The sequence below is a fragment of the Clupea harengus genome, unplaced genomic scaffold, assembly GCF_900700415.2.
Source record: "Clupea harengus unplaced genomic scaffold, Ch_v2.0.2, whole genome shotgun sequence".
In the NCBI taxonomy this organism is placed as follows: domain Eukaryota; kingdom Metazoa; phylum Chordata; class Actinopteri; order Clupeiformes; family Clupeidae; genus Clupea; species Clupea harengus.
Genome location: NW_024879667.1, coordinates 29,625 through 53,439, shown reverse-complemented (window position 1 = coordinate 53,439; position 23,815 = coordinate 29,625). Strand labels below are relative to the sequence as shown.

Genomic DNA, 23,815 nt, shown 5'->3' with positions numbered 1-23,815 from the left:
TTGTATATTTATGCTCTGGAAAAGAAAACTATGTTTGGTTAATTTGTATTATTGTTGTTGAAGTTGAATTATACAGTAAAGAAAATACAACAAAAAAGGGGGAAATAGAATTTTGTTTCCTTTTTTCCCTTTTGCTGCAGTGTTTTGAATGTACAGCAGTTTAGACTTCTTAGTGCTAAGGAATTTCAGTTTTACTCCTACACAAAAACAAAAACATTTGAGCGCATTTCCAGTCTACATAATGTGAATTCCCAACTAGAAAGTTTCTTTTATCATGTTTTCATCATGTCATAGTGAAAAATAGCTGCTGTTATTGTTTTTCTCGTTTGGGCAATATGCACTATATCAAGTAAGGGTTCTACAAAGACTACCCTCAGCAAAACTGAGTTCAAGGTTCTCGCAATGACAAACAGCACTCTGCAAATTTGACTAACTACTGTGTAATCCCATCCAGTAGGCCTCAGACGATGCACTGTGCTGTATTGCCACTAGATGGTGCCATTGGGTATCACAGCTCTCCCTAACGCCAGTCAGTGTTGACTTTCAAGCGTAGCTCCGTCGGCTTGTTTGTATCGATGCGGTAGCTTCCCCTCTGGAGAAGTGGCATTCTGTTTGTTTTAATTGTTGTTTTTTACTCACTGTTCACTTTACAGCCTCGTTGTTTGTCCGTCCTTATTTTTGTTTGTGTGTTTTGTTTTGATGGTGTTTTTTTTTCTCTCGTGCAACTATGATATACTCTGGTTTCACCAAGGACAAAGCCTAGATTAGTAGACTCTTAGCAGGTCATGCCAATTTTAAGAAACATATGCATAGTTAGACTCGATAATGAAAATGGAATAGGATCGTAATGAACATGAGCGCTACTGTCACTGTCAGAAAGAAAACTTGCAAGAGAAGGAGAACACTGACATTACTCTCGTACTCCAGGTTAGGTTTCTGAGTGCGATTATTTTGGTGAGCAGTTAATATTTCAGTTCAGTGCTTAAGGATTTTCTTAAAATGTTCTGAAGTGACTGCTGAAATTGTAAACCTATTTTGCTTGAAGAGAAGAGCAACAACAGAAACATAATTTTAGTTACACTAAACATCAATCTGCATAGTGGGACTTTGTACTGAAACACAAGAAGGCCGAAATGCTTACATGGTAAAAGGTGGACCACTACATTAAGTTGATGTTGTTGGATGAACCTTGCGATCTCATGGGATTGTTGTAGACATAAATCTGCCAGTTATACTTGTCAAACTTTTTAGTGGTTAAAAAATGCTGTACTGTGTACAAGGTAAACTGTTACCTTCAGTTGTGTGTTTACTGTATTCTTTGATATCTAAATGTCATTATGTACCGGAAAGGTCAGATATACTGTATTTCTAGGATGATTTTATGCCAATTGTTGATTTTTTTTATTTAATTTTTTCTCCTTGGAATTAACAGCAATAAATACAAAATTCAACTGCATTGACCTTGTCTTGGAGTTAGATTTCCAGTCTTGATGCAATGACTTAAATCCAATCAAACTTACGCATCAGTGCACCACTCATGCAGCATGTACACTTGTTTATCTCTTAGCTCTTGTTAGTCAACTCGTACAACAACTTACAAACCTTGTGGGGCTTAAGAGCAAACTGCTGATCACATCATCAACGGCTGCACCAAGTACCAGTGCCCTGGTCCTCAGGCACTGTCTACTTTGAACAATGAAGCCCTAGCATGGCTCCCGGACACAAACTTAGTTATTTAACTACAGTAAGAAATGTATTTCGAGACGTGTATATAAATATATATATATACACCTCAGAAGCAAATGGTTAGACCTAACCGGCACTGGTGAACTACAGGGACAATTCTCAGCTTTTTATTTGTTTGTCTAAATAAGCAGTCTCTTGCAATACTTTTTGCTGCATCTGACTGATTCTATTGGAGTGTGAGTTCTATTGCTGGACTGTACCTGCTGGTCAAATGAACCATTATTAAACGAGTGTCTCTAGTGCTGAGGCTTTATGAGGCAATATGTGTTAAAACATCATTTGTTTTTCCCCTTAAAGCACAAATACTGAGACAATGGCACTATATTTCCAGTATATTTATTTGACATGTGACATGGTATAACAAGTCAATAACCACATACGGATTGTTTTAATATCTTTGGCTGCAAGAAGTGCTCGTGTTACAACTGCCTCTCCCAGGTTCATACAGTTAGGTAGAGTAACATTCTTAAAGCATCCAGTATGAGACTACTGTCCAATGAGAAGAAAAATTCAAATTTATAGTAAGACTTTAGGTTACAGGTAGCTAGTCAGACATAGGATCTCTTCAGACATTCCTGAGACATCTTTCTATGTAGACTTCTTTACCACTCTAGCCTCAGCTTAAGGGGAGCTGTAGCGGCCATAGAAGAGGATGCTCTGTGTGGGGTTGTGTCGGATGAAGAAGAGGAAGGGGTGGTCTGCCATGAACCTTTCTGGGGGCATCCCGACAGAGCCAGAAATCATGATGGCAGCTGTAGCTGCGCCTGCCACAGTGCCCTCCTCGTTCACTTCCACAAAGGACTTGTGCACGACCTTGGACAGAACCAGTTTGTCGCAGGACATGTCGGAGAAGTCACACTTCTGGAGGCTAAAGGCATCCACCATGCCCATGCTGACCAGGATCTCCTCGAGATCATAGGTCTCTTCCAGCTTGAACCTGGGGAGACCCACCTGGGCCCACACGGTGTGCATCATGTCAGGCCTGGTCCACTCCACAAGTTTGTCATACGTGAGCATCTGCTCCAGCTTAGGGAGTGGCAAAGAGAGAGGTTATATATCAGAGCAAGGACTGGGTATCTGAATGTCTGAATCTCTAATGATCCCTCTGTTGGACCCTCTGTTACAAAGCTAGCAAAGCTGATGAAAAGGACTACATGCTTACTTTTTCAAGTTTGAACATTAAAATATTAGTTTGTAGTTGACAAAAACACTTACGTACATAAACTATAACCTCTAATAGGTTAGGTTAGGCTGATAATAGGTTAGAGATATTTCATCTAATGTTGTATTTTTTTCATTCAGTTCTATGTTAGAAATTTTGTACCATCCCATCTAGCATTACTATGAACGTCACTGTTTTACCCTCTCCAGTCCAGTGGCGTTGTCCTCCATGTTTTTTGGGAGCATAACGAGCATGCTCATGTCTTTACCCTCATAGGGGAGTTCCAGAATCTGGCAGTCGACATCGGGGACGTAGGTTAAGGAGAACACAGCTGTCTGCTGCATCATTTGCACAGGCTTACTTTCATTCTGCAAACAGACACAAGGACTTAATACACACAAGCACATGGGAGGGGAGTTCATTATCAACTGTTTTTGACAACCATTACCTTGTTGATCTTAAATTGTACTTCAGTGGTGTCGTCACTGTTGAACTTCATCTCCCAGTCGCCTTTGAAGTAGGTGGCGTTTACCAGCACAAGTCTTGTTGCATCATCCACATCCTTTTCAGCCAACAGGTCCTTGATTTTCTCTACAATATAGATGGATCAACAAATCAAGAACAGAGAAATTGAAACACAAATAAATCATTAGACGAATTAGAGGAGCTGTTTCATTTTTACGGGAGTGACAGAAAGGTACAAAAAGAGGTGTTTTGTATGTAAGGTTATGCTGTTTGGGTTTCAGCACTGATTGATGATTACCTTGTGTCTTTCTCCACCCATTTGTTGATTTTTACTCGGCCTCTGCATTTGAGATGAAGTCAACCTCCTCCAACTCGGCAAGGTAGAGTGTCTTAGTGTCAGCAAGGAATTTCTGAAGAATGGGAGGGGAAAAAAACAAGGAATGATGGCTTGATCAAAGTCAGGTCAGAACTATAGAGGCCATCATTTTCTGGCACTAACACACCCAGATTCCTGCTTCCTTTACTGGCATGGAAAAGTGTTGATCAATGTTACATTTCATGCCACATGCCAGTGACTGTGCTGTCTGTGTGAAGCAGATGGTCTTACCTCAACAAACTTGTAGGTCTTCTCTCCATAGAGGCGATTGGCCAGACTCAGTGCATATGGGGCTCCTTCTTTGTTGAGTTCAGCGAAGAGCTTGTTGAAGGCAACATGGACATCACCCTCAACTTTGTTAAGGTTCAGGGTCTTTAGAGAAAATGAAAAAAGGATTATTGATAAATGTTCAGTTATATTGTGCCGATAAAACTAAAGGTCCTATGGTCCTTTCTATCGTCTTTTCCTACACTTTTCCTTGAAAACGACATGAAGAAAACCGCGGTGCAAAGAAAATCCGACTGCATATATACTAGGCTACTAATTATGCGAAGGTGGACGTTATTGGCTTGGGTCACATTGATCGGTTGTTGATTGGGTTGTTGTTGCTGTCGCAAGGAGTTGTGGGGCGATACTATCTATTTTCCATTCATAAAGGATGCTCCAGTGTACCCTATACTAAAGGAGATAAGGAAAAAAAGCATTTAAGATTCTTTCCTACGCATTCATGTCTGCCAGCATCATTTTGCTCAGTTAAAAGCAAAACACACTATCCGAATGAATTGTCTCCGTTTAATAAAATATTTTTAAAAACGTGGCTTCTGTATACGGGTAATCGTCATTGACTATAAGTAGGCCAGGTAACATTAACCTTCCTCAGAACCAGAGTGCTCCCGGTCCGCTTGTTGTTGCTACGTTATGGACATGCTACGAATGTATTGTGCAGCATTTTTTCAAAAGTTCTAAAAACAGCGTGAGGAGTTTTGGGTCTTGCTGCATTACTGAACTGTCCTGTTCTGTTTGGTTCTTGTGGGTAATGATAACATGGACATCATCCTCGACTTTGTCAAGGTTCAGAATCTTCAGGAAAAAGGTAAAAGGATTATTAATAAGTGTTCTGTTACTATATTCTGTGCTCACTTATCATCTACATCATGCACTGAATGCAGTTGCCCTGAGTGAAGCTATCTATGGCTTCACTGAACTGTGTGCATTGTGAACTCACCTCATGCATTTGGACTTCAGTATTTCCCTTGGCTCCGAGAGAGACCATGGCCAACGCAGAAGAGATGCTGAGTGGTGAGTAGAACACATTGCCGGTGTTCTTGGCCTTCGTGATCTCCGTGATCTTCTTGAAAAGTTCAAGAGAGAAGTTTGCGTTTGCTGCTGCCAGTGCCTCCATTGTCTGACCTATAGGGAATGGGATAAAGGAGTCATAGGAGTCAAAACTGTATTTCATCTCACCGTGTCATTCTAATGGCCATACACCAAAAAAGTTGTAAGCACCACACATAACCAAGGCTAAATTGTAGCAATCATAGAGAATTCCCCATTGAAATCTCTTTAACCCTTAAGAAAGTCAGTAGAACTTACCGTTAAAATGTATTTCGCTTCTGGTATCAAGTGATTTCTCACCACCAACGCAGAGATGTTTAATGTCATTCTCACCTCACTTCCCAAATTTATATTCCACTGCATTCTCAGCCACTCCCCTATTCCATGGAACAGGTTGGCTAATGCAACTCAGACATTTCCTGAGAACTACTAGATGTACAGAGTCTGCTCTCTGGACTCTGTACATCTAGTAGTTCTCAGGAAATGTCTGAGACTTTTTTTTACTTAATAAAACTGTGGTGTGTAACCTTACATTTTCACACCATTATCACATTGCATTATTCTTTATGCCACTTAGTTTGCTGTTGCAGTTGTCCTCTGGATTGAGGTTAAAAGAAGTAAAAATGCTAAAAATCATTGCCACCTTTCTACAATCTTAAATATATTGCTGATGTGAACAACTGAAAGTTAGAAAAATCTCCGAAACATCCAGAATATCTGATCAGAAATCAGGCTCTGATGTTTTCTCTGAGTTTGAGAACAGACCTGCAGTTAAGCACCTTTTTGAACATTACCAGGTCAACTGCAATCAGAACTAGTCTTGGCCTAACCACCTAATCAGCTCAAAACTGATTGGAAGACCTAATATAGTTAGTTGGTTCTAAACTCTGAAAGTTACAAGTTATAATTAATCAATTCATTTTCTCTTGGTAATAAAAAAACACATACCTAAAATTCAGACAAAAATTATTTTCTTGATTCCTTAGGTAAGTTGCCTGAGAACAGAGTGCTCTCTAATACAGGCTGTGTGAAAACTGTTCTTTGGAAAGCATTTTTTTTAAAACAATTCTTTGGAAAGATATTTCTCAATTCAAAGGACACTGTAACCCAACCAAACCCACGCTGCCACACCCAGCTGGAACGTGCCCCCGTGGACAGCCGATTACGTTAGGGTGTGTTCATAAGAAACTGTTGCTTCATACTACAAACCCATGCATCGAGAAAGAGGGACAGACAATGGCTGTCAGAAAAGAACCGTCTGGGTTTGTGGGCGTTTTATGGTTTTGTGGTTACCCTTGCTATTATAAAAACTGGTGTGAGGCAGTTGCATGTTCAGTCTGCCGATGTTCAATGAGTACGCCATATCTCCAGTTTGACTTTGCTTTTATGCCACAGTTGCGCTATGTTATTGAGGAAATCATCGTAAAATGAAATGAATGTTGCAGCTCACCTCCGCCACCTTATTTCTTTTCACCATGACACACTGCTAAGCTGGATCCGAGAGCGGCTCGGGGGCCCCGGTGTCCCATCAACACCCCGTGGGTGCCATCAGCATCAACCCAGCCGCCCCCGCCACGTGCTCCCCACCCACACCCCTGGACCTGCCCCAAGCCCGAGCCCCGCCCTAAGGCACAGTATGGCACAGAGTGACAGCACCTCGTACATCAACAGCAGCACCTGTGGTGGCAACAGCCTCGCCCAGCATCAACAATAGCCATTACCACCACCGCAACAGCAGCACGGCCCTCCTCACCCCCAGCAGCAACAGCCTATGGGCTGCGGCGCTTGCGGTTGCCGTGGCAGCTGTGGCGGCGGCGGTAGCAGGGGTGGTGGTGGTGGTGGGGGTGGTGGGGGTGGCGGCGGCGGCCACGTGTCCAGTTACTACTTCCACCAGATGGCGCCGGCGAGACAGGTGTTCCAGCAGATGCCGCACATCTTCCCAATCTCCTCCCTCTGCAGCAGCAGCTACCTCAGCCAGGGGGCGCCACAGGGTAGCAGCACCACGCAGTTGCCCTTCTTCCCGCAGGGCGTCGCCACTGCCACCTACCCGGGCGGAGCGCTCCTGCACAAACACACGCACGCCCATATGCACGGCCACGGCCACACACACTCGGAGCATGTGTTGAAAAAAAAAAAGTCCATTTGAGTGCCTCTCAGCCTCTGAAAAGGTTTTTACAGTAGCAGATGGACTTTGGCCAGCTACGGGTTTCAGCAGATGGCGGCCTTCAGGGGCTTCTACCCGCAGGTGTACCCAACCACCATGGGCTCCATGCAGGGTGCCGGCGTGGCCATGGCGGGCGTGGGGGGCATCAACAAGAAGAATGGCAACATCTCCTGCTACAACTGCGGCACCACCGGGCACATTGCACAGGACTGCAAGCAGCCCTCCATTGACGCCACACAGCAAGGTAGCCTTCAAGGCGCTTCATGTCTTTAGTCTGTACATCCGTATAAACTGTGGTTTGTTTGGTTTCACATAGAAACACCCTAAAGGGATTTATTTTGGAACCTTTTCAGCCTTGAAGAACAAGGGATTTATTTGAAAACTCCTCTGTAATGCCCTTTCTTTCTGAGGGTTCTAAATAAAGCCTCTATATTCTGTATTCTGGCAAAAAGTGCACAGAGAGCTCTTCATCCAAAGATGGTGGTTCAGAATGTTCCAGAAGAATTTTAGGCCCCTTAGCAGCTTCTAGGCAGGACCTTCCAGGATTATTCTATGATGACAAATGAATCCTTCACACATATACAGTATATGCCTATAAAAGATTTCACAATTTGGATCTCACTCACTCTTGCTACTCTCTGTCACTCCAGGTGGTTTCCGGCTACAGTACGTCGCCTCTCGCAATTCTGAAGCACTAGACAACACGGAAGGATGAGTCGCTGCACCCACCAAACATCTCCTGTTGGACGTTGGCAATCCACCCGTAAACACTATATTAGGAGGGTGGGGGTGTCGGCTGAGCTCTTCATCTCACCGCCACTCCTGTCCCGCCATTTCATCTTTGCATTTCTTCAGGTGTGACTAAAGACTTGGCAAACGTGAATACTTGTGCCTCCTTGTTTGTACACAAGAGGGAGAGAGAGAGAGAGAGAAGCTGTCTTGCTTCATGTAGGGACTCTTTCCAAGTGGCTTCTGGTATTTTGCACTGAAGACTCGCCCCAAGACAGCGGCTTATGTTTACTAATTTATTTTTTAAAGATGTTTAAAAAAGAAAATAACAAAAGGCATATGTGTCTCCTACGAGTATGAAAGGTTTTTGAAATGATTTGTTCATTGATTTAAAAAGGGAGATCCATAGTGGTCTAAGTCTAAGGGTTTTTTACCTTTTTTACAATTGTATATTTATGCTCTGGAAAAGAAAACTATGTTTGGTTCATTTTTATTATTGTTCTTGATGTTGAATTATACAGTAAAGAAAATACAACAAAAAAGGGGGAAATAGAATTTTGTTTCCTTTTTTCCCTTTTGCTGCAGTGTTTTGAATGTACAACAGTTTAAACTTCTTTGTGCTAAGGAATTTCAGTTTTCAAAAACATTTGAGCGCATTTCCAGTCTACATAATGTGAATTCCCAACTACAAAGTTTCTTTTATCATGTTTTCATCATGTCATAGTGAAAAATAGCTGCTGTTAATTTTTTTTCTCGTTTTGGCAATATGCACTATATCAAGTAAGGGTTCTACAAAGACTACCCTCAGCAAAACTGAGTTCAAGGTTCTCGCAATGACAAACAGCACTCGGCAAATTTGACTAACTACTGTGTAATCCCATCCAGTAGGCCTCAGACGATGCACTGTGCTGTATTGCCACTAGATGGTGCCATTGGGTATCACAGCTCTCCCTAACGCCAGTCAGTGTTGACTTTCAAGCGTAGCTCCGTCGGCTTGTTTGTATCGATGCGGTAGCTTCCCCTCTGGAGAAGTGTCATTCTGTTTGTTTTAATTGCTCTTTTTTACCCACTGTTCACTTTACAGCCTCGTTGTTTGTCCTTCCTTATTTTAGTTTGTGTGTTTTGTTTTGATGGTGTTTTTTTTCTCTCGTGCAACTATGATATACTCTGGTTTCACCAAGGACAAAGCCTAGATTAGTAGACTCATAGCAGGTCATGCCAATTTTAAGAAACATATGCATAGTTAGACTCGATAATGAAAATGGAATAGGATCGTAATGAACATGAGCGCTACTGTCACTGTCAGAAAGAAAACTTGCAAGAGAAGGAGAACACTGACATTACTCTCGTAGGCTACTCCAGGTTAGGTTTCTGAGTGCGATTATTTTGGTGAGCAGTTAATATTTCAGTTCAGTGCTTAAGGATTTTCTTAAAATGTTCTGAAGTGACTGCTGAAATTGTAAACCTATTTTGCTTGAAGAGAAGAACAACAACAACAGAAACATAGTTTTACAGTTACACTAAACATCAATCTGCATAGTGGGACTTTGTACTGAAACACAAGAAGGCCAAAATGCTTACATGGTAAAAGGTGGACCACTACATTAAGTTGATGTTGTTGGATGAACCTTGCGATCTCATGGGATTGTTGTACACATAAATCTGCCAGTTATACTTGTCAAACTTTTTAATGGTTAAAAAATGCTGTACTGTGTACAAGGTAAACTGTTACCTTCAGTTGTGTGTTTACTGTATTCTTTGATATCTAAATGTCATTATGTACTGGAAAGGTCAAATATATTTCTAGGATGATTTGGATTTTATGCCAATTGTTGATGTTTTTTTTTTTCTCCCTGGAATTATCAGCAATAAATACAAAATGTAACTGCCTTGACCTTGTCTTGGAGTTAGATTTCCAGTCTTAATGCAATGACTTTAATCCAATCAAACTTACGCATCAGTGCACCACTCATGCAGCATGTACACTTGTTTATCTCTTAGCTCTTGTTTGTCAACTCATACAACAACTTACAAACCTTGTGGGGCTCAAGAGCAAACTGCTGATCACATCATCAACGGCTGCACCAAGTACCAGTGCCCTGGTCCTCAGGCACTGTCTACTTTGAACAATGAAGCCCTAGCATGGCTCCCGGACACAAACTTAGTTATTTAACTACAGTAAGAAATGTATTTCGAGACATACGAATATATATATATATACCTCAGAAGCAAACGTTTTGACCTAACCAGCACTGGTGAACTACGGGGACAATTCTCAGCTTTTTATTTGTTTTTCTATATACGCAGTCCCTTGCAATAATTCTCGCTGCATCTGACTGATTCTATTGGAGTGTGAGTTCTACTGCTGGACCGTACTTGCTAGTCAAATGAACCATTATTAAACAAGTGACGCTGAGGCAATATGTGTTAAAACATCATTTGTTTTTTCCCCTTAAAGCACAAATACTGAGACAATGGCACTATATTTCCAGTAGATTTATTTGACATGTGACATGGTATAACAAGTCAATAACCACATATGGATTTTTTTAATGTTTTTGGCTGCAAGAAGTGCTCGTGTTACAACTGGCTCTCCCAGGTTCATACAGTAAGGTAGAGTAACATTCTTAAAGCACCCAGTATAAGACTATTTTCAAATGAGAAGAAAAATTCGAATTTATAGTAAGACTTTAGGTTACAGGTAGTTAGTCAGACACAGGATCTCTTCAGACATTCCTGAGACATCTTTCTATGTAGACTTCTTTACCACTCTAGCCTCAGCTTAAGGGGAGCTGTAGCGGCCATAGAAGAGGATGCTCTGTGTGGGGTTGTGTCGGATGAAGAAGAGGAAGGGGTGGTCCGCCATGAACATTTTTTGTATCAGAGGCATACTGGTAAGTGTAGCTGTGACAGCTGTAGCTGCGCCTGCCTCAGTGCCCTCCTCGGTCACTTCCACAAAGGACTTGTGCACGACCTTGGACAGAACCAGATTGTTGCAGGACATGCCGGAGAAGTCACACTTCTGGGGGCTAAAGGTATCCACCATGCCCATGCTGACCAGGATCTCCTTGAGGTCATAGGTCTCTTCCAGCTTGAACCTGGGGAGACCCACCTTGACCTCCACGGTGTGCATCATGTCAGGCCTGGTCCACTCCACAAGTTTGTCATACGTGAGCATCTGCTCCAGCTTAGGGAGTGGCAAAGAGAGAGGTTATATATCAGAGCAAGGACTGGGTATCTGAATGTCTGAATCTCTAATGATCCAGGTTGGACCCTCTGTTACATAGCTAGCACAGCTGACGAAAAGGACTATATGCTTAATTTTTCAAGTTTGAACATTCAAATATTAGTTTTGTAGTTGACAAAAACACTTACGTACATAAACTATAACCTCTAATAGGTTAGGTTAGGCTGATAATAGGTTAGAGATATTTCATCTAATGTTCATTCAGTTCTATGTTAGATACTTTGCACCAACCCATCTAGCATTACTGTGCACGTCACTGTTTTACCTTCTCCAGTCCAGTGGTGTTGTCCTCCATGTTGTTTGGGAGCATAATGAGCATGCTCATGTCTTTACCCTCATAGGGGAGTTCCAGAATCTGGCAGTCGACATCGGGGACGTAGGTAAAGGGGAATGTAGCCGTCTGATGCATCATTTGCACAGGCTTACTTTCATTCTGCAAACAGACACAAGGACTTAATACACACAAGCACATGGGAGGGGAGTTCATTATCAACTGTTTTTGACAACCATTACCTTGTTGATCTTAAATTGTACTTCAGTGGTATTGCCCCTGTAGAACTTCATCTCCCAGTCGCCTTTGAAGTAGAGGGCGTTTACCAGCACAAGTCTTGTTTCATCATCCACATCCCCTTTAGCCAACAGATCCTTGATTTTCTCTACAATATAGATGGATCAATACGAAAACGAATAAGAACAGCTGTTTCATTTTTACGGCAGTGACAGAAAGGTACAAAAAGAGGTGTTTTGTATGTAAGGTTATGCTGTTTGGGTTTCAGCACTGATTGATGATTACCTTGTGTCTTTTTCTCCACCCATTTGTTGATTTTTACTCGGGCCGCCTCTGCATTTGAGATGAAGTCAACAGCCTCCAACTCGGCAAGGTAGAGTGTCTTAGTGTCATCAAGGAATTTCTGAAGAATGGGAGGGAAAAAAACAAGGAATGATGGCTTGATCATCAAGTCAGGTCAGAACTATAGAGGCCAACATTTTCTGGCACTAACACACCCAGATTCCTGCTTCCTTTACTGGCATGGAAAAGTGTTGATCAATGTTACATTTCATGCCACATGCCAGTGACTGTGCTGTCTGTGTGAAGCAGATGGTCTTACCTCAACAAACTTGTAGGTCTTCTCTCCATAGAGGCGATTGGCCAGACTCAGTGCATATGGGGCTCCGTCTTTGTTGAGTTCAGCCAAGAGCTTGTTGAAGCCAACATGGACATCACCCTCAACTTTGTTAAGGTTCAGGGTCTTTAGAGAAAATGAAAAAGGATTATTGATAAGTGTTCAGTTATATTGTGCCGATAAAACTAAAGGTCGTATGGATCTTTCTATCGTCTTTTCCTACACTTTTCCTTGAAAACGTCATGAGATCAAGGAAAGATGTGAAGTACAATTCATAAGGACTTTGGCAAAGATAACCGCGGTGCAAAGAGAATCCGACTGCACATATACTAGGCTACTAATTATGCAAAGGTAGATGTTATTGGCTTGGGTCACGTTGATCGGTTGTTGATCGATTGTTTGTTGATGTCGCAAGGAATTGGGGCGATACTATCTATTTTCCATTCATAAAGGATGCTCCAGTGTACCCTATACTAAAGGAGATAAGGAAAGGAAACATTTAAGCTTCTTTACGCATTCATGTCTGCCAGCATCATTTTGCTCAGTTAAAAGCAAAACACACTATCCAAACGAATTGTCTCCGTTTAATAAAATATTTTTTAAAACGTGGCTTCTGTATACGGGTAATCGTCATTGACTATAAGTATAGGCCAGGTAACATTAACCTACAAAAAAGGTAAAAGTATTATTAATAAGTGTTCTGTTACTATATTCTGTGCTCACTTATCATCTACATCATCAGTGGCGGTTCTACACGGAGGCCTGGGGTGGCCCGTGCCCCCGTAGACATGTCCCTGGCCACCCCTGTGGCCACCCCGTGCTGACTAAATAAAAAATTATGAATTTATTATGATTTTACACCCGAGCGCCAAAAGCGGAACAAATGCGACGCAACGTTCTACACGGGTAAATTAAAGCGGCGCACCCAAACACTGTAGTCTGCCAGGTGTGGTGCTCGTCGGTGAAGGAGAGCTCAGCAACTACTATTCGTTGATACCATGTGACGTCACTGTGTCTAAGCGTCGCCATATTTGTGTCCAACACGGCCGCAGTAGTCTGGCTGTGCGTCGGTCACAACCCACAGAAAGTAAAAAATCCCGGGATATGTTTTGCTGTTGGATGCGACAACTGTCGCCTAAGAAACCCAGATATACAATTTCTTTCTATTCCAAAAGATTTAGGGAATGACTGACCTGTTAAGTGAAATGCAGCACGTTGATACAATCGTGAATAATTACTGTGTCTTATTAAAGCTAAACTCTCCTGAGCAAACTAGAGTGCTAATAGCTAGCGAGCTGTTTTGCCCTTTACAGTACTAAAGGCTTTAGCTACATCTCGTCAGCCCATATTGGCACTCTTAACCACCACTAAAATAACTAAAATAGATGGATTATGTACAAGATAAATGTAAATGTCAGGAAAAGAAAGTTGGGGCAGACGCTTTGCAGACTTTAAGGGACAAAATAAAGTTGAAGTTAATAAATATGGATCGCAGCCAATAATCAATGCCTTTTCCAAATATCGCTGTCCTTCTGTCTCATTTAGATGTGCTATCACAGACATTTCTGGTGGGGCAATTTTGTATGACGATATGTTCGTTGTCATGACTGTTCGCCAGCTAAGTGCTAACCAACCACTAGAATTAGAAAATACTACATTCAAAAAGTCTAAATTTAAAGAAACTATAAACAGAAAACAATACTATTATAATATTATTATTATATTATTACTATATATTATTATATATGACTACCTAGCTACTATTGGTTAAAAAAAATCTTACAATTTTGATGTGCCCCTCTCGTTAAACACTGGCCCCTCCTTGGCCCCCCTAGTAAAAATGGTCTAGAACCGCCACTGGATTGAGGTGATTCGAATTGCTTCAGGGGAAATTCTTACGATTTACCGTGGAGGGGCACCATTGTGTTTTAAAAAAAATACAATTAAAGAACAGTTTCTAAAATACACGCTGTCTGAAGTGATTACTTGTTTATTTATAAGATTTAGTCTTAAGAAGAAAAACAAACTTTTGATCACAAAAAAATTTATTTAAAAATGTGCGATTAATTAGTTAATTTTTTTTAATCGATTGACAGCCCTAATATATATATATATATATATATATATATATATATACATATAATTTTCAGTCATAACCAGTGAACCAGTCATAACCTCCCATGCATTTGCTGTCATCTCTTTGAATCCCCTATGGCTAACGCAGGCTCGTGGTCATTTTCGGCAGGTCGCGTGGTTGCGAACTGCTCAAAGTGCAGAAATGTGTGCTCAGAAAAAAACAAATGTGCTCAGTGCTGAAAAATTAGAGGGAACATTGCACGACACCCCTTACTTTAAAACGGCGTATTCCAACACTGAAAACCATGCTTTTCAAAAACGCTGCCCTAGGCAGATACATTTGAAAACTGTAGTTGTAGGTTGCCATGGCACTGGGGGTAGCTTGCGCTTGAGAGGCTATAACGTCAAAATAAACATGGAAGGTGAAATGAATATGCTGCTCTGTCTCTACAATTTACTTACCGATAGTTTAGTTAGTGTACTTCGAGTACAAGTACTTTTCCTGAATAGATACGCGTTACTCCTACGCAGAAGGTGTGCACTGTACTCGGTGTGCTTGAACTATGAGTGAAAATACCGTTTAAACCATACAATGAGCGGCGATTCTGGGTAAGACGTGGCCGAACTTTTCCCGAACAGCTAGCTGGTGGGACAGTTTGTAATTCTATTTGTTTGTATGCCTATTCAATTACACATAAAATATAAACATTTAAAAAAAAATAACATTTCTGATGTTCGTATTTTTCAAATTTATCAGCTAATATGTCATGCTAAAACACCTCTTGTTTCGTTACTAATACATAATTAGGTGCACTTTACGCATCTCCTCCCATCTCTTTGCGACGAATACCCACTTTCCCACACCCACTTCCCAGCAGCGGTAATCTGCGCTTTTACTCAGGTGCGCCTCCTTTGGAAATACGGTTTTATGTCTTTACCCGCTATTTTACGCCTGAAATGGGCGCGATCCTGTTAGTAAATGAGGCCCTAAGTGTCAAATGAGAGGGGCAAATGGTAGCCTAAATGAAAAAGTCTGTTAGCCTACATAATATTGGCATCCATATAGGTTATAGTAAGTTTTCATTATTTGGATAATTGATACATCCCTTTTGGGCTAAAGTGATTTAAAGACCTGGACGTGCTGGACCCAGCCTCTCGCCTAGACCTCTCTTCTGAAACAGGTTGACTTTGTTCTTTTGTCATTTACCCACCCTTCAAATGATGCAATTTTAGACTTTTCAGTTTTAATGACTAGCTTAGGACCTCAAAGTTTTTTGTACTCGACACAAAACGTCAGAAATAAAAGTCTATAATCCAAAATTCTTCTGATTGTCTGTTTACTTAATAACCTAAATCATACAGTATAAAAACTTAGGATATTACTTTGTCTAGCTAATTAACTGGCATTAAGTGTATGTCAAAATACTGTGTTGCTTCAAGGTCAAGTGGCTTCAGACTGCTTCACAGGGTTTCTTTCATATTAAATCAAACAGCCAATCAAATGACATTATTCTCAACATCACTGGTCAACTATCAATATTTCCATTTTTATATTACAAATGCAACACCGTTTCTTCTTAGTTCTTATGAATATCTTTAAATCTTAAATTCTCAATCTGCAATTATTATTCAATTACAATATTATTACAAAACTATAATTTGGCTCCAACAGTTCTAAACAAAGAAATGGCCGAATGGTACAAATACAGACCTAAATAATGATGTTTTCACATTTCAGCATCTTTATTTTATTTTGAAAAACATTTTCATTTGTATGTGTGTGTGTGTGTTTTAAAAGTAGACAATCTCATCAGATTCAGTTTTGTTGGTTTGGACACCGCCCAGCTCCTTCTTGTTGCCATATACGGGAAGTGGGTCAAACACACGGATGTGGATGTAGTCGTCTCCTCCTACATGAACCTGAGGAGATGGAGACAAGGACAGAGAGGGGCCCATAGAAAGACAAGGACAGAGAGGGAACCATAGAGACAAGGACAGAGAGGGAACCATAGAGACAAGGACAGAGAGGGACCCAGAGAGAGACAAGGACAGAGAGGAGAGACAAAGGGGGAGAAACAGAGGGAGAGAAGTGAAGGAGAAGAAGTGAAAAGAGAAAAATCAGAGAGTGGCAATAAATTACATCTACAGACAAGAATGGCAACAGTTATCTAATTACTAATGAGTTCACTGAACAGACACAAACACACACACACACACACACACACACACACACACACCTGCATGCATATGATGTCTGCATGTACACACTCACACACACAGAGAAGTATGATACCTTGATGAAGTAATTGGTCCCTGCCACTATTTGGCTCTTGTACTTCTTGGCAGTGTAGCTGTAATAGTTCTTTCCTACTTTCTCATCAACAGCGGCTTTCACCTGCAGATGTAGCAAAGAGAGATTATATGGCAGGGCAGTGTGTGTGTGAGAGAGAGAGTGACACAAGGTGAGAGTTAGGCACTAGCTTACCATCCCACACAGCCCTATGATGTTGGTGCTTTAAGCTTTAAGTTAAAGTTGAGTATTTAGCAGATGCTTTTGTCCAAAGTCTTTAATTGTTGCTGATTAAAGTGCTATAACTGACACTGCTGTTCACATGCTAATGGCAAAGCAAACAACCACAACCGTTAGATATAACCACGACTGTACACACATGATTTGACCTCATGTAAACACACACCTGCATAAGCAGAGGGTGTAGGAATACTGTGAATATGAGGCTTTTAACTAAACTACAAAAACATATGTTACATTGTGATCTTTCTGGAATCATGTTCTATTCAAGTATAGGGGTAGTACACAGATGTATCTCAGTCATTAGGAAAGGATTTGGCACTGGCCTCTCTGTCTGCACGCCCATGTCATGGACCCCCATGCCCCATTAAACTCACACTAGAGGACTCTTCAGCTAAATTCAAATGACATCTGTTTGGAACCTGGGTTTTACTGAAAATTCTGCCACATTAAACCCATCCCATGAAGTTGCCAACTTATCCTTAAAAAGCAAAAATTGCAACTGTTTAGTACCTAATTTTACTGATTGTTCTGGCACACTAAAATAAAAACATATTATAATGTAATTGTAATGTCCTGCAAAGCACTCTGAGACAATGTCAGTTGATTGCTGCCTTAAAATAATTGGGGTGTGTAAGCTGTATCCTAACCCTGTGCAGTTAGAAACTCAAAAATGAAATTCAGTTGAGTTGAATATTGTGAAACATTCACCTCACCTCATCGCACATAGTTTGGATTTTCGGCGTCGCATCCTTGACCTCGGTTAGACCTCCACAGATAGACATCTCAGACGTTTTGTTGAAGAAAGGAGAGCAAAATCTAGAGAACGTTTGCAATGAAAGTTAATCAATAATGTTCGCTGAGAAGCTCATGGCTCATAAAGTTTATGGTTATCATGAAACCCGATGAAATTGTACATCTACCCAAGATAGAAACCTGCCTGAAAGATGTAAAATCTTGGATGGCTAACAACTTCCTGCTCCTCAACTCTGATAAAACTAGATAAAAAAAAAATTAATACTGCGAGAAGTAAAGTATTTTGACATTCAAAACGAATTACTGGCCAAGCATCATATTCAGATTTCCGTAAAAACCTATTAGTTACATTACATAAACTGACATGAGGTAGATATCTAGTCGGACTGGCCAGACAAGTTATTATTATTATAAGCAAATTATGTTATTTTAGTCTTCTGTTCAGTTGATGGCTGGCAAACAACAATCTTAGAAGGTTTGGGGCACTTGTGGCACATATTATTGACTCATTTTAAGCTATCAATCTACCTCAGGGTGAACAAAATGAGCCGAAACGGAATAAAATGGAATTCACCAAAATGTGAAACGGATTCATTTTGTTGAAACGGAAAATCATTGGCCCTATTTATTGACTCACCTTCAGGATGAACTCAGCCGACGGCGGACAACAGGTTGTGGTGAGGTCAAGCGCTCTTCAGCTGGACAGAAAGATCCAGAGGCTCGCACCTGACTTTATACTGAAGTTATGCTGAGTCACACAGACGCATAGGCAGGTAGTGAAAAGGAGGGGGTTATGTTATTGGAACCAAAGGTGCTCTATGATGGGAGGGTTGTTTTAATCGGTGCCAAGCGCCACAGGTTTGTCTGGTTGGTACAAAGACATCAAATCCCGATGAAAATCTAAGAAAGGTATTTATTGACACGCACACACTCTGAAGCCATGAATGCCAGGAATATGAAGTAACCGTCAATTGAACCGTGATAGAAAATAAAGATTTAATAAAAACGTATAAACCATAGTAGCACAAAAGTTTCTTTTAACAGTACAAACCAGCACAAACGATTGAGACTATTTTTATGAGATTTGGTTGGGTTCGGCTGGTGACGTCACGCGTGTGAAAATTAAAACGGTAATAACTTTAAAATCATAATAGCACAAATATTTATTTTAACAGCACAAACGTAGCACAAACGATTGAGACTATTTTGATGAGTTTTTGACGTGGACAGGGGGCTGAGTGACGTCACAGCCCAGAAAATGTAACTTTAAACTAGAAAATGCATTTCCATGAAATGCAAAAGTTAAGAAAGGAAGAAGAAAAGAAAGAAGAGTGAAAGAAGGAAAGAAGAAAGGAAAGAAGAGTAAAAGAAGGAAAGAAGAGTGGAGGAAGGAAAAAAGAAAGGAAAGAAGTGAAGAAAGGAAAGAAGAGTGGAAGAAGGAAAGAAGAGTGAAAGAAAGAAAGAAGAAAGGAAAGAAGAGTGGAAGAAGGAAAGAAGAAAGGAAAGAAGAGTGAAGAAAGGAAAGAAGAGTGGAATAAGGAAAGAAGAAAGGAAAGAAGAGTGGAAGAAAGAAAGAAGAAAGGATAGAAGAGTGAACAAGAGTGGCTCTAGATAAAGACAGTAAAGAGAGAGTGAAGAGGGAAAATATTGAAAGAAGGAGAGAAAAATGGAGAGAAGCAGAGAGATAGAGTGAGAGAGTGAGTAGAGTGAGAGGGATAGAGAGAAAGATGGAGAGAAAAAAAAGTAGAGTATGGAAGGTGTCTCTTAATATTCCTAGTTATACAGTTGAATGGAGAGGGACAGAGAGAAGAGGTCCCTTGGAACCTTGGCGCAGGTGTCAGTGAAGCACAGGTGCAAGCCAGTTTAATGACCCTATTATGATGTCATAATGGCCCAATGTAAGTAAATGGGAGAATTTGTATTAGTTTTTCTTTAATATCTTAAAAAGTATAACGTTTAGAAAAATGAAAAATATATAGCGTAAGTGTTTACAAGACCTATGCAACAAAGTTCGAACATAGTTTCTACGGAAAGGGATTTGAGCTGAATTAAGCGCAGAAGTTCGGTAAAAAGGAATAATAACTAGAATATGCATTTCCTGAAGGAAATACCAGTGCATGAAATGCAAAAGTTAAGAAAGGAAGAAGAAAGGAAAGCAGCGTGAACAAGAGTGAAAGAAGAAATGGACGGAGTAATTGAAAGCAGCGTGAACAAGAGTGGCTATGGATGAAGACAGCAAAGAGAGAGTGAAGAGGGAAAAGTTTAAAAGAAGGAAAAAAAATTGGAAGAAGAAGTTGGAGAGGCATAGAAGAAAAACACGTAGATGGAGGTTGGAGAGAGAGAGGGAAGTGAAAATAGGAAAGAGAATAGACTGGAGGAAGGAGACGTTAGAATGATCAATGGATAAAGTGGAAGATATAGACATGACATGGAGGAAGTAAAGGAAATGGAAGGGAGGAAAGAGGACTGTTAAGTCAAAGAAGGCTGACAAAAAGGTTGAAAAAAGAGTAGGAATTGATAGACAGAGTAATTGAAGGAAGAAAGGAAAGAAGAGTGAACAGTAGTGGCTATGGATAATGAGATAAAGAGAGAGTGAAGATGTGCGAAAATGTGTTCATAAAATGTAACGAGTAACGACACATATTGTAGAATGTAGTGGAGTAAAAAGTATAGATAATAGCTGCAAAATGTAATGAAGTAAAAGTAAAAAGTATGCACTATTATTTTTACTTAAATAAAGTACAGATACGTAAAAAACTTAAAGTCAGTAGAACTTACCGTTAAAATGTATTTCGCTTCTGGTATCAAGTGATTTCTCACCACCAACGCAGAGATGTGAATGTCATTCTCACCTCACTTCCCAAATTTATATTCCACTGCATGCTCAGCCACTCCCCTATTCCATGGAACAGGTTGGCTAATGCAACTCAGACATTTCCTGAGAACTACTAGATGTACAGAGTCTGCTCTCTGGACTCTGTACATCTAGTAGTTCTCAGGAAATGTCTGAGACTTTTTTTTACTTAATAAAACTGTGGTGTGTAACCTTACATTTTCACACCATTATCACATTGCATTATTCTTTATGCCACTGAGTTTGCTGTTGCAGTTGTCCTCTGGATTGAGGTTAAAAGAAGTAAAAATGCTAAAAATCATTGCCACCTTTCTACAATCTTAAAAATATTGCTGATGTGAACAACTGAAAGTTAGAACAATCTCCGAAACATCCAGAATATCTGATCAGAAATCAGGCTCTGATGTTTTCTCTGAGTTTGAGAACAGACCTGCAGTTAAGCACCTTTTTGAACATTACCAGGTCAACTGCAATCAGAACTAGTCTTGGCCTAACCACCTAATCAGCTCAAAACTGATTGGAAGACCTAATATAGTTAGTTGGTTCTAAACTCTGAAAGTTATAAGTTATAATTAATCAATTCATTTTCTCTTGGTAATAAAAAAACACATACCTAAAATTCAGACAAAAATTATTTTCTTGATTCCTTAGGTAAGTTGCCTGAGAACAGAGTGCTCTCTAATACAGGCTGTGTGAAAACTGTTCTTTGGAAAGCATTTTTTTTAAAACAATTCTTTGGAAAGATATTTCTCAATTCAAAGGACACTGTAACCCAACCAAACCCACGCTGCCACACCCAGCTGGAACGTGCCCCCGTGGACAGCCGATTACGTTAGGGTGTGTTCATAAGAAACTGTTGCTTCATACTACAAAGTCCATGCATCGAGAAAGAGGGACAGACAACGGCTGTCAGAAAAGAACCGATTGGGTTTGTGGGTTTTGTTTTATGGTTGTGTGGTTACTCTTGCTATTAGAAAAACTGGTGTGAGGCAGTTGCATGTTCAGTCTGCCGATGTTCAATGAGTACGCCATATCTCCAGTTTGACTTTGCTTTTATGCCACAGTTGCGCTATGTTATTGAGGAAATCATCGTAAAATGAAATGAATGTTGCAGCTCACCTCCGCCACCTTATTTCTTTTCACCATGACACACTGCTAAGCTGGATCCGAGAGCGGCTCGGGGGCCCCGGTGTCCCATCAACACCCCGTGGGTGCCATCAGCATCAACCCAGCCGCCCCCGCCACGTGCTCCCCACCCACACCCCTGGACCTGCCCCAAGCCCGAGCCCCGCCCTAAGGCACAGTATGGCACAGAGTGACAGCACCTCGTACATCAACAGCAGCACCTGTGGTGGCAACAGCCTCGCCCAGCATCAACAATAGCCATTACCACCACCGCAACAGCAGCAGGGCCCTCCTCACCCCCAGCAGCAACAGCCTATGGGCTGCGGCGCTTGTGGTTGCCGTGGCAGCTGTGGCGGCGGCGGACACGTGTCCAGTTACTACTTCCACCAGATGGCGCCGGCGAGACAGGTGTTCCAGCAGATGCCGCACATCTTCCCAATCTCCTCCCTCTGCAGCAGCAGCTACCTCAGCCAGGGGGCGCCACAGGGTAGCAGCACCACGCAGTTGCCCTTCTTCCCGCAGGGCGTCGCCACTGCCACCTACCCGGGCGGAGCGCTCCTGCACAAACACACGCACGCCCATATGCACGGCCACGGCCACACACACTCGGAGCATGTGTTGAAAAAAAAAAAGTCCATTTGAGTGCCTCTCAGCCTCTGAAAAGGTTTTTACAGTAGCAGATGGACTTTGGCCAGCTACGGGTTTCAGCAGATGGCGGCCTTCAGGGGCTTCTACCCGCAGGTGTACCCAACCACCATGGGCTCCATGCAGGGTGCCGGCGTGGCCATGGCGGGCGTGGGGGGCATCAACAAGAAGAATGGCAACATCTCCTGCTACAACTGCGGCACCACCGGGCACATTGCACAGGACTGCAAGCAGCCCTCCATTGACGCCACACAGCAAGGTAGCCTTCAAGGCGCTTCATGTCTTTAGTCTGTACATCCGTATAAACTGTGGTTTGTTTGGTTTCACATAGAAACACCCTAAAGGGATTTATTTTGGAACCTTTTCAGCCTTGAAGAACAAGGGATTTATTTGAAAACTCCTCTGTAATGCCCTTTCTTTCTGAGGGTTCTAAATAAAGCCTCTATATTCTGTATTCTGGCAAAAAGTGCACAGAGAGCTCTTCATCCAAAGATGGTGGTTCAGAATGTTCCAGAAGAATTTTAGGCCCCTTAGCAGCTTCTAGGCAGGACCTTCCAGGATTATTCTATGATGACAAATGAATCCTTCACACATATACAGTATATGCCTATAAAAGATTTCACAATTTGGATCTCACTCACTCTTGCTACTCTCTGTCACTCCAGGTGGTTTCCGGCTACAGTACGTCGCCTCTCACAATTCTGAAGCACTAGACAACACGGAAGGATGAGTCGCTGCACCCACCAAACATCTCCTGTTGGACGTTGGCAATCCACCCGTAAACACTATATTAGGAGGGTGGGGGTGTCGGCTGAGCTCTTCATCTCACCGCCACTCCTGTCCCGCCATTTCATCTTTGCATTTCTTCAGGTGTGACTAAAGACTTGGCAAACGTGAATACTTGTGCCTCCTTGTTTGTACACAAGAGGGAGAGAGAGAGAGAGAGAAGCTGTCTTGCTTCATGTAGGGACTCTTTCCAAGTGGCTTCTGGTATTTTGCACTGAAGACTCGCCCCAAGACAGCGGCTTATGTTTACTAATTTATTTTTTAAAGATGTTTAAAAAAGAAAATAACAAAAGGCATATGTGTCTCCTACGAGTATGAAAGGTTTTTGAAATGATTTGTTCATTGATTTAAAAAGGGAGATCCATAGTGGTCTAAGTCTAAGGGTTTTTTACCTTTTTTACAATTGTATATTTATGCTCTGGAAAAGAAAACTATGTTTGGTTCATTTTTATTATTGTTCTTGATGTTGAATTATACAGTAAAGAAAATACAACAAAAAAGGGGGAAATAGAATTTTGTTTCCTTTTTTCCCTTTTGCTGCAGTGTTTTGAATGTACAACAGTTTAAACTTCTTTGTGCTAAGGAATTTCAGTTTTCAAAAACATTTGAGCGCATTTCCAGTCTACATAATGTGAATTCCCAACTACAAAGTTTCTTTTATCATGTTTTCATCATGTCATAGTGAAAAATAGCTG

At 41.2% G+C, this 23,815-nt stretch overlaps 3 protein-coding genes and 1 pseudogene across 3 annotated transcripts; 2 read left to right on the top strand and 2 right to left on the bottom strand.

The window, feature by feature from the left end:
- Positions 1 to 2,237: 2,237 nt before the first annotated feature.
- On the bottom strand, positions 2,238 to 5,396 carry LOC122129531 (annotated as a pseudogene).
- Positions 5,397 to 7,290: 1,894 nt separating this feature from the next.
- Positions 7,291 to 7,963, top strand: LOC122129529 (zinc finger CCHC domain-containing protein 14-like). Its single transcript, XM_042704455.1, has 2 exons — positions 7,291 to 7,492; positions 7,899 to 7,963. Exons 1-2 carry the CDS (start codon positions 7,300 to 7,302, stop codon positions 7,961 to 7,963), a joined length of 258 nt encoding a protein of 85 aa, XP_042560389.1. The 5' UTR covers positions 7,291 to 7,299.
- A 2,691-nt stretch (positions 7,964 to 10,654) lies between these two features.
- On the bottom strand, positions 10,655 to 22,271 carry LOC122129528 (leukocyte elastase inhibitor-like). Its single transcript, XM_042704454.1, has 8 exons — positions 21,987 to 22,271; positions 16,718 to 16,819; positions 16,228 to 16,344; positions 12,334 to 12,474; positions 12,018 to 12,135; positions 11,738 to 11,880; positions 11,490 to 11,657; positions 10,655 to 11,164 (listed from the first exon to the last, which is right to left on the bottom strand). The coding sequence occupies exons 1-8, from the start codon at positions 22,269 to 22,271 to the stop codon at positions 10,760 to 10,762; spliced, it is 1,479 nt and encodes a 492-aa protein (XP_042560388.1). The 3' UTR covers positions 10,655 to 10,759.
- A 120-nt stretch (positions 22,272 to 22,391) lies between these two features.
- LOC122129527 (zinc finger CCHC domain-containing protein 14-like) lies at positions 22,392 to 23,064 on the top strand. The gene is made up of 2 exons (XM_042704453.1): positions 22,392 to 22,593; positions 23,000 to 23,064. Exons 1-2 carry the CDS (start codon positions 22,401 to 22,403, stop codon positions 23,062 to 23,064), a joined length of 258 nt encoding a protein of 85 aa, XP_042560387.1. The 5' UTR covers positions 22,392 to 22,400.
- The last annotated feature ends 751 nt before the right edge of the window (positions 23,065 to 23,815 follow it).

Bases quoted from the DNA above. Each gene is read 5' to 3' on its own strand.
- LOC122129528 (XM_042704454.1), bottom strand. From the start codon at position 22,271: ATGGGCGTGCGTGTGTTTGTGCAGGAGCGCTCCGCCCGGGTAGGTGGC. The intron at 16,820-21,986 runs GTGAGGAGGGCC...CTACATCTGCAG, and splicing joins ATAGGCTGTTGCTGCTGGGG to GTGAAAGCCGCTGTTGATGA. The intron at 11,881-12,017 runs GTAATCATCAAT...TCTATATTGTAG, and splicing joins GGTGGAGAAAAAGACACAAG to AGAAAATCAAGGATCTGTTG.
- LOC122129527 (XM_042704453.1), top strand. From the start codon at position 22,401: ATGGCGGCCTTCAGGGGCTTCTACCCGCAGGTGTACCCAACCACCATG. The intron at 22,594-22,999 runs GTAGCCTTCAAG...CTGTCACTCCAG, and splicing joins CATTGACGCCACACAGCAAG to GTGGTTTCCGGCTACAGTAC.
- LOC122129529 (XM_042704455.1), top strand. From the start codon at position 7,300: ATGGCGGCCTTCAGGGGCTTCTACCCGCAGGTGTACCCAACCACCATG. The intron at 7,493-7,898 runs GTAGCCTTCAAG...CTGTCACTCCAG, and splicing joins CATTGACGCCACACAGCAAG to GTGGTTTCCGGCTACAGTAC.